At 42.9% G+C, this 10,000-nt stretch overlaps 1 protein-coding gene across 1 annotated transcript in view; it reads right to left on the bottom strand.

Moving 5' to 3' along the window:
* The window catches only part of LOC124394822 (cGMP-dependent 3',5'-cyclic phosphodiesterase), a 137,737-nt gene extending 131,925 nt beyond the window's left edge, over nucleotides 1-5,812 (bottom strand). The window contains 1 exon segment of the mRNA XM_046863298.1: nucleotides 5,668-5,812. Coding sequence (XP_046719254.1) covers nucleotides 5,668-5,732 — 65 coding nt within the window. The 5' untranslated portion in view covers nucleotides 5,733-5,812.
* Between the last annotated feature and the right edge of the window lie 4,188 nt (nucleotides 5,813-10,000).

The following is a 10,000-nucleotide window of genomic DNA, read 5'->3' on the forward strand; positions in this document are numbered from 1 at the left end:
GACAGACAGATGAACAGACAGACAGACAAACAAATGAACAGACAGACAGATAAACAGACAGGCAGACAGACAGACAGATGAACAGACAGACAGATAAACAGACAGGCAGACAGGCAGACAGACAGACAGATGAACAGACAGACAGATAAACAGACAGGCAGACAGACAGACAGACAAACAGACAGACAGACCGAGAGCAGAATGTTCATATTTTATTTATAGAATATTAGCTGTGTTTCGACAGATCGATTCTACGGTGGGGAAAAGAGAGTGTGTAAGTGTGTAAGTGCTTTCTCTCACAACCCTCAACCCCCCAAAAGCACACACACACACACACACACACTCATGATCAATAACATCTCACACACACACAAACACACACACACAAACACAATGCTGCCAGGAAAATCCCAAAACCTGGACCTGGAATTCCCAGGTGAAGCCAAATGTTCTCAGTTCTGAAAGGTAGAAAGCCAAGATCTCGTGTGGTGTAACCTGGAGTTCCTGCTCTGAGTGGATGGCAGCAATAATGAATCATTTATTACATTACAGTACATCATTTAGCAATACTACTATAATATATAAACTATACAGTATACGGGATCTGTTTCAGTGATTCAAATGAGAGACAAGAGTTAAAATTATAATAAATCATATTAATGTAAAATAATATGCACTCTGACACCAAGACAGCTGAACTCTGTAGACCACTGGTGAGAGGAAGGTATCTCACAAGGAGGGAGATACATATATCTTGGCAGTATTCCAACATATCGTAGGAAAATTGAAATGTTGCACTAAAATTATAATATTCTAACATTTTTCTGTATTGTGATCATTATCATAAGAAAAAAAAGTCGAACCATCATAACTCGGGAATTACCTGTATTAAGTCAATGTAGCCACACTGACTCCGCCCCCTCACACTAAACTCCACCCAGTATAACTGAGTTAACTCAAATAAACACAGTGAAGTAAATGTTCTGTAACATGTTTATAACTTCATCACTGAGGGAATAAACCGCATGACTGAACTGTCAAACACACACACACACACACACACACACACACGAGTGACTGTCAAACACACAGGTGGAGTAGAAGTGTAGGTTTATGGTCCTAAATGATGTTAGTTACTTGTATTTACACCATTAGTTGCTAAACAACCAGCGTCATAAACATCCAGGATTCCTCAAAAAACAAACAAAGTATTAGAGAGAAACAACACAATGCAGAAAAAAGTATGGCTGTGTGTGTGTGTGTGTGTGTGTGTGTGTGTGTGTGTGTGTGTGTGTGTGTGTTCAATCTTGTTTAAATTCACAGAGCTCCATCATTCCTGATTACAGGTGACTTCAGTATAATAAAACAAAACAGAATTATTATTATATTATTATATATTATTGAATTCTGTCTGATGAATGGACACACACACACACACACACACACACACACACACACACACACCCTGTGTGTGGAGGGAATTGAGCTGTCAGGACGCGTTCTGCAAAAACAGCTGTCATACTGAATACATGAATCTATCCGAACAAGTAGAAGTATGACAAGGAATGATTCTCCTGAGAGCGAGCGAGCGAGCGAGCGAGAGAGAGAGAGAGAGAGAGAGAGAGAGAGAGAGAGAGAGAGAGAGAGAAGGTAAATCTCGTGTCTGTTCTCTTTCCAAGTAAGACCCTCAGTGCTGTATACACAAAACCATTAAACACCTGTTTCCTGTCTGACTGTGTGTGTGTGTGTGTGTGTGTGTGTGTGTCTGGGCTTTATCAGATACCTGACCAAAAGATCCCCAAACACCCTGATCCCTAGCAACCACACACACACACACACACACACACACACACACACACACACAAACACACAAAGACACACACACACACAGTACATCTACACACTGCTGTTATGTTTACAGCTGTAAATGCTATGAGTTACAGAATACAGGTCACAATCATCAGATGCTCTCAGTCTGTCATTAAAGGGTTTTTACAGAGATCCACAAATCAGAGATCCACAAATCAGAGATCCACAAATCAGAGATCCACAAATCAGAGATCCACAAATCAGAGATCCACAAATCAGGCATATGATGAGTAAGTAAGTAGATGGAAGGAGTCTCCAGTGTCAGTGTTGAGTAAAGCTGCAGTAACTTGGTAATTTACATTAAAAACATTTTTTTACATAAAGTGAGAGGTAAGTGAGAGAAAAACACAGTGTACATGTAACAAGAAACGGATAAATAATACGTACAGTTCATTCTGGTAAATAATGTGAAAGAGACACACAGCTATAGGAAAGAAATCAGCTGAAATAAATCAGCACAAAACAATGTCACGTGAACCATTGAATTTTTTACACGTTTGTCCTCAGGAGGATCTGAAGGAGATCGTGAAGGAACAGAAGGTTCTGATTGGCTGATAAATAATGAGCTGAGGAGCAGGAAAAGAAATAATATCACAAAATATTCCCTAAGCCTCACTACAGCTCCGTCTCACACCCACCTGTAACGGGTGTCACATAAGAAGCCTGCTAACATTTTAGCTAAAACCTGACTAGCTGACTGATTAATTAGAGTGATTCCAGGTTTTGCCCTTTAAAGAAATAAAATATCTAAACCACAGCAGAAGAGGATAAAGCAGATTCATCTGACAGCTTGTGGAACACTCCTCACATCTGCACAACTGATTAGCATGCTGTCTGATTAGCATTCACACTGATTAGCATTCACACTGATTAGCATGCTCACACGACATCTGCGAAATTGCTGCGATTTGTTTGAAGTTTGAGAAGAAACACGATGGACCCTCACATTGTTAGCATTTGATTTGTTATGAATGATGTGGGCGAATTAATTGATTAATTGATTAATAATTCATCTATTTAATTTATTCATTAGCTTTCTTTGAATATTTTGCAAGAAAATACGTGTAATTTGCAAAACTACCATGTGGAGGATTTAAAAGGAATTCAAGCAAACAAACAACTGATGATTAGCAACAACGATTAGCATCAGCGATTAGCATGCTCATGCTCACACACATCTGGTGTTCTAATGTGATTTGTCAGAAGAACTCTTTGATGAAAAACGCATTTCCACACAGCGGGAAATTATTCTGACTGAACTGAAAAGGCTCATCAGATTAGCATGGATGATTAGCATGAGTGAATAGCATGCTCACTGATCTACACACTCAGAGAAGTCACTGAGTCACAGCTCTCATACACATCATCCAGATTCTAATGAACTTCATCAACATCATCATCATTCTAGATTCATTCATTTTAAAATGCATTTATAAAAATCCTTGATGTTCACACACACACACACACACACACACACACACACACACACACACACACAGGTAAATGTCACAGCTACAGCACACAGAGTTTTTCGTGGCACTGAATAAATCTGATGTAGAAGTATCCCTCTGGAGAAGATGCTGTGATTTGTTGAACACAATTGGGGCATTGGTGAGTGATGGGGTATTAGGAGACATTAAGGTGATGATGATGACAAAGATGAAGACACTGAATATTAGGAACATCACTGTAAGTGTTGGAGTGTTAATCAGGTAACCTTTACTCAGTCCTGACTCTTCTTCAGGTTCTCAGAAACATGAGGAAATTTTTCTCCTGCACCACCTGACTGATCAGCATCTCCACATTTCTGCTCTATTACAGCTAACATGACTTCAACACAAACTCAACCTGTGGATGTGACGTCAGACTAAACCTTCTCAATATCTTCTGGGTGTGGGAAGAGTCAAGGGTTGAGGGAGAGAAATAGAGATGTAGAGAGAGGGGGAGAGAAAGAGCAAGAACAAGAGAAAGAGAGAGAGAGAGAGAGAGAGAGAGAGAGAGAGAGAGAGAGAGAGAGAGAGAGAGAGAGAGAGAGAGAGAGAGAGAGAGAGAGAGAGAGAGAGATAGAGAGAGAGAGATGGAGTGATAGAGTGAGAGAGAGAGAGAGAGAGAGAGAGAGAGTAAAACCATGTCCTCAGGCTCAGAGATCTGACCTCTACTGCATTTACAAACCAGTGAGAGCTTCAGGGCAACACACTCACTCACACACACAGACACACACACTCACACACACAGACACACACACACTCACACACAGACACACAAACACACACACATCAGCACCAGGGAACAACAACAAGCTGTTCACTAAAACATACTCATAACAATCTCATAAAGATCTACAGCAGTGTGTTCTTTTACTTCACATATGGTACTAATGGAAAAACAGAACCACGCAACTTGTGTACAAAACACAATTGCACAACTACACAACTAAGTACACAACTGTAACAAGTTGTAATGAGTTTCATTAAGAAACACTCGAGATCATAAATGTGTGAGATTTTAAACTCAGGTTCCTCATGAGAACGTTTACACAAAAAACACAACACATTACACAACATTACACACAATACTAACCTGTTCAGAGAACTGAGAAGATGCAGTAAATGTTATGGAGGAGGGGTTAATCGCTCATGCTCCTAAACAATAACAATAATAATAATCTTAATCATTATTCCTGACCTTCAGCTCTGAGGGACGAATGTGATGAAGCTCTTTACACACACAGTCTCATCATCGATTTATTTCTCATTAGTCACTTTGGTCTTAGTTAATTATTCACATGATTTTTTAGAAGAAAAAAAAGTCAATGTATTGATCATCAGATCTCCACTGGAACTAAAACTCATCACTCATCTACATCCTGTAGTCCTCTGGGTGAGATTCACCATCATCCAGATTACAAACTGAGAGGAAATAAACATCCATATAATCACAATTCCAAAGTTCTGTTCCAAATCCCTCAATAATTCCTGAAATGGTACCGATGAGTTCTGAAGTGAACAGAGAGAGAGGACGAGTGCAGGAGTGGAGAAGAGAACTTCAGGTGATGGCCTGAAATCCTATACAACTGACTGTATAGAAGTGATAACATGCTGAGACACGAAGGTGGGTTTCATATGATCATAGTCTCAGAGTAAATGACAGAAGCTTCAGAAGTTCTGACTTCTGACGTGTTGTGTTACTGTGTTACTCGGTTTTGTGTGTGTGTGTGTGTGTGTGTGTGTGTGTGTGTGTGTGTTCTCCAGCTCGAGTGATATTTGTCCACAACACTGATCTGATCTCTAAATTCTCCAGTCGAATCTACTGTGTTCCTGAGGAAAACACAACACAACAATGCATCACAAATATCCCAAAAACCCCAGCATCATGATGATGATGATGATGATGATGATGATGATTAGTCAGAAGTCATCAAGAAATTGTATTGATAAATCACCCGTGTTTAATTTATCATATAGGATACATTTGATAAACACCCACACACGCGCGCGACTCAGGGCTTCACCCTCCTCCCTCCTTCCCTCCACACACACACACACACACACACACACACACACACACAGTGAAGTTGCAGACTCACAGTTCGCGAGCTCGGAACGCCGTTAGATCAGCGCGTGCTCTCGAGTTTGGCGCGAGCTGATGATGAGGCACACCGGCGCCAGAGCACGCGCAAAGCCGCAAGGGCACGCGAGAAAACACACACACACACACATCGTGGAAGCAGACTAGACAGTGGTAGATCCACGCGAGACTGTGTCACACACGCACACACACACTCGGTGTTAGACTTACATCTCAGAAGCCGGGTGGTGCTGATGACTACGGCAGAGCAGCGCGTGTCCACACGCCTGACCCATCTCACATAGCGGCGCTCGTGCAGGAGAGACGGATGGAGAGACGGAGAGCAGGAGAGACGGATGAAGAGAGAGAGAGAGAGAGAGAGAGAGAGAGAGAGAGACTCTCCGGTAGACTCGGAGCTGGAGGAGGCGGATGGAAGCTGTAAAGCCTTAAAAGAAAAGGAGCAGCCTGTCCTGCCCTCTCTCTCTCTCTCTCTCTCCTACTCTCTCTCTATCTATCTCTCTCTCTCTCTCTCTCTCTCTCTCTCTCTCTCTCTCTCTCTCTCTCTCTGTAACTGATCTGTGTGCTGATTCTCTGCAGTTGAAGATGGATGGCCAAATGGATGGATAGATAGATAGAGGAGTGTGGATATGTGTTTGCTCTTATGCTGTTGTTGTTTTAACTGATTATCACTTCAGCTGAAATCAATAAGAAAGGAGTTTACACTGAGCATTCATCTCTGCACACTGACCTCACAGTCACACCATTACACAACACCTCACACAACCTCTGATCCAGCTCCTCACCCAGCTCTTCTGATCCAGCTCCTCACACTACCTCTGATCCAGCTCCTCACCCAGCTCCTCTGATCCAGCTTCTCACCCAGCTCCTCTGATCCAGCTCCTCACACTACCTCTGATCGAGCTCCTCACCCAGCTCCTCTGATCCAGCTCCTCACCCTGCTCCTCACACAAACTCTGATCCAGCTCCTCTGATCCAGCTCCTCACCCAGCTCCTCTGATCCAGCTCCTCTGATCCAGCTCCTCACCCTGCTCCTCACACAACCTCTGATCCAGCTCCTCTGATCCAGCTCCTCACCCAGCTCCTCTGATCCAGCTCCTCACCCAGCTTCTCTGATCCAGCTCCTCACCCAGCTCCTCACACAACCTCTGATCCAGCTCCTCACCCAGCTCCTCACACAACTTCTAGCCGTTATCACCGGGGAATTGACATGATTACACACGGTGTGGGATTTAACCCTGGCTTGTGTTTTTCCACTCTGCTGTGATCAGTAAACAGTACTACAGAGATCTGGGTTTAAATTTGGGTGAAATGTGAAGAGAACTGAGGTGACACGTTAGAGGAGAAACTCCTGAGAGGAAGCAGACTCAGAGTCTGGATTTTTCTTGGTGTCAGTAGAGAGAAGATCCAGTAGTGAACTCACTTCCTCATGGTGACACACAATTAAAGTCACATCACTTCAGTGTTTTACCGATTTCTAATCTGGAATGTGTTTTTAGAGAACAATTGAACCCCTAAGTTCAGATAAAAAGATATGATATTTCTGCCCCATCCATCACCATCCTCCCCTTCGCATCTCCATCTTACTCTGTCCTTCTTCATTCTGACACAGAAATACCTCTACCCTGCACTTTTCTGATCAATCCCTCCTTACCTATATCCATCTTCTCCATCACCTCCTCACCTACCCCTTCTGAACCCTGCCCTGTCCTGCCTCACCCTACCACACTCCACTCACACTCGTCTACCCACCCCTGCCCTATCTGCCTTCCCTACCCTGCCCGGTCCATCTCTACAAGGTGAAGCTCTCTGTATGCAGAAAACTCTATAAGGAGTCTCCAGTGTCAGTGCTTTGTAACAGTCATGGGTAAGTTTTCTTACATCTTCAGGATGGAGGATGGTTGATGGTTTCTCGGTAACAAAACAATCTGTAATAAACTGTAGCGAGTTCCTGCTAAGAGAACGTGTGTTTAGACCTGCTGGGTTTTAGTGATAACAGGAACTCCAGGCTTCATCCACATTCCTGTGAAGTTAAAAATGTGATGTATGTTTAATAAATAAAACTTGTATTAGTTTTAAATTGCTGTGCTGTTAGAGATATAAACACTGAGGGACGTGTAGCAAGGTTCCTATAAAAGCACACCCTGGAGTGTGTTATTCCTTATCGAAGACTAAAAGCCCTGGTGATGGAGGAGATGAAGCTGGAGTGTTACAGCAGCAAACGCCAGCCTCAGCACTGACGGGTGTAGCAGGAAACATCACTAGATGATGTATGAGACACTGAGGGAGAGTAAAGGAGCCATATTTATTAGTGTTTTAACATCACCACCATGAACATGCAGAGAAATCCTAAAGCTTACCTGATACAGCTAACAACCAGCAGGAATCCAATTACATTTAATTAAATGAACTAAAAAAGTTTTAGCATTATTTATACCAATTAAGCTCTAGCTCACATCTATTCACACACACACACACACACACACACACACACACACACACACACACACAAACACACACCTACACACACAAAACAAACACAGAATGGTATGTTATTATCAAAAGAGACAGACCAGCTGGAGACACACATACACACACACACACACACACACACACACACACAGAGACAGGTCTGTTTGTTTGTGATGAAGGCGTTTCCATGTCCGTTCTGATAAGTCTGATCCTGTTGTACCAGGTCTGGCAGTAAATCTGTTAACTTTATGAGTTCATGCTGTTTATCATGATGTAATGAGACACGTGGTAGAAGTCGTCTGCTCTGTGTAGCAACACAACAGCTGCACCTTTGCTCCTTACCTAATCTTCTACTGCTACCTCTACCCCTTACTAACCTTCTACTGCTACCTCTACCCCTTACTAACCTTCTACTTCTACCTCTACCCCTTACTAACCTTCTACTTCTACCTCTACCCCTTACTAACCTTCTACTGCTACTTCTACCCCTTACTAACCTTCTACTGCTACCTCTACCCCTTACTAACCTTCTACTGCTACCTCTACCCCTTACTAACCTTCTACTTCTACCTCTACCCCTTACTAACCTTCTACCTCTACCCCTTACTAACCTTCTACTGCTACCTCTACCCCTTACTAACCTTCTACTGCTACCCCACCCCTTACTAACCTTCTACTGCTACTTCTACCCCTTACTAACCTTCTACTGCTACCTCTACCCCTTACTAACCTTCTACTTCTACCTCTACCCCTTAATAACCTTCTACTGCTACTTCTACCCCTTACTAACCTTCTACTGCTACCTCTACCCCTTACTAACCTTCTACTGCTACCTCTACCCCTTACTAACCTTCTACTGCTACTTCTACCCCTTACTAACCTTCTACCGCTACCTCTACCCCTTACTAACCTTCTACTGCTACCTCTACCCCTTACTAACCTTCTACTGCTACCTCTACCCCTTACTAACCACCTACTGCTACCTCTACCCCTTACTAACCTTCTACTGCTACCTCTACCCCTTACTAACCTCTACTGCTACCTCTACCCCTTACTAACCTTCTACCGCTACCTCTACCCCTTACTAACCTTCTACTTCTACCTCACCCCTTACTAACCTTCTACTTCTACCTCTACCCCTTACTAACCACCCACTGCTACCTCTACCCCTTACTAACCTTCTACTGCTACCTCTACCCCTTACTAACCACCTACTGCTACCTCTACCCCTTACTAACCTTCTACTGCTACCTCACCCCTTACTAACCTTCTACCTCTACCTCTTACTAACCTTCTACTTCTACCTCTACCCCTTACTAACCTTCTACTGCTACTTCTACCCCTTACTAACCTTCTACTTCTACCTCTACCTCTTACTAACCTTCTACTTCTACCTCTACCCCTTACTAACCTTCTACTGCTACCTCTACCTCTTACTAGCAGTAGAAGGTTAGTATGGGGTAGAGGTAGAAGCAGAAGGTTAGTATGGGGTAGAGGTAGAAGCAGAAGGTTAGTATGGGGTAGAGGTAGAAGCAGAAGGTTAGTATGGGGTAGAGGTAGAAACAGAAGGTTACTTAATAACTGAGCTTTGAGTCTCCATCAATGAATACATCTACACTGGTACACTTGAAGATAGTCAAGTCACTGTTTGGACATCTAGGGGAAGGTTATTCCAGCACCTCGTTGCCAGAACAGAGAAGAGCCTTTAAGTGTACTTACCTCTCATTCTGAGAGACAGCGTGGTGCAGTGTGAGATGTGATGAGATCTCTGAGGTAAGACGGTGCTGCTCCATTTTTGGCCATGTAGGCAAACATCATTGCAAGCATCAAGCATCAGTGTTTTGAATTTGATATGTGCACCTCACACTGCGCCACAGTGTCTGAGATCCTCCATCTTAAGTTTATAATCCAGTGTAGATTTATTTATTGATGACGACTCAAAGCACTTTAGCACGTCGCTCTGGACACGGACATCCGCTAAATGCCACAAATGTAAATATAAATGTTTTTCATTGCCACAGTCGCCACTGACTCGCTCATTAGGGTTAAACTTACACTTCTCACTTATTATCTT

The sequence above is a fragment of the Silurus meridionalis genome, chromosome 12 (assembly GCF_014805685.1).
Source record: "Silurus meridionalis isolate SWU-2019-XX chromosome 12, ASM1480568v1, whole genome shotgun sequence".
In the NCBI taxonomy this organism is placed as follows: Eukaryota; Metazoa; Chordata; class Actinopteri; order Siluriformes; family Siluridae; genus Silurus; species Silurus meridionalis.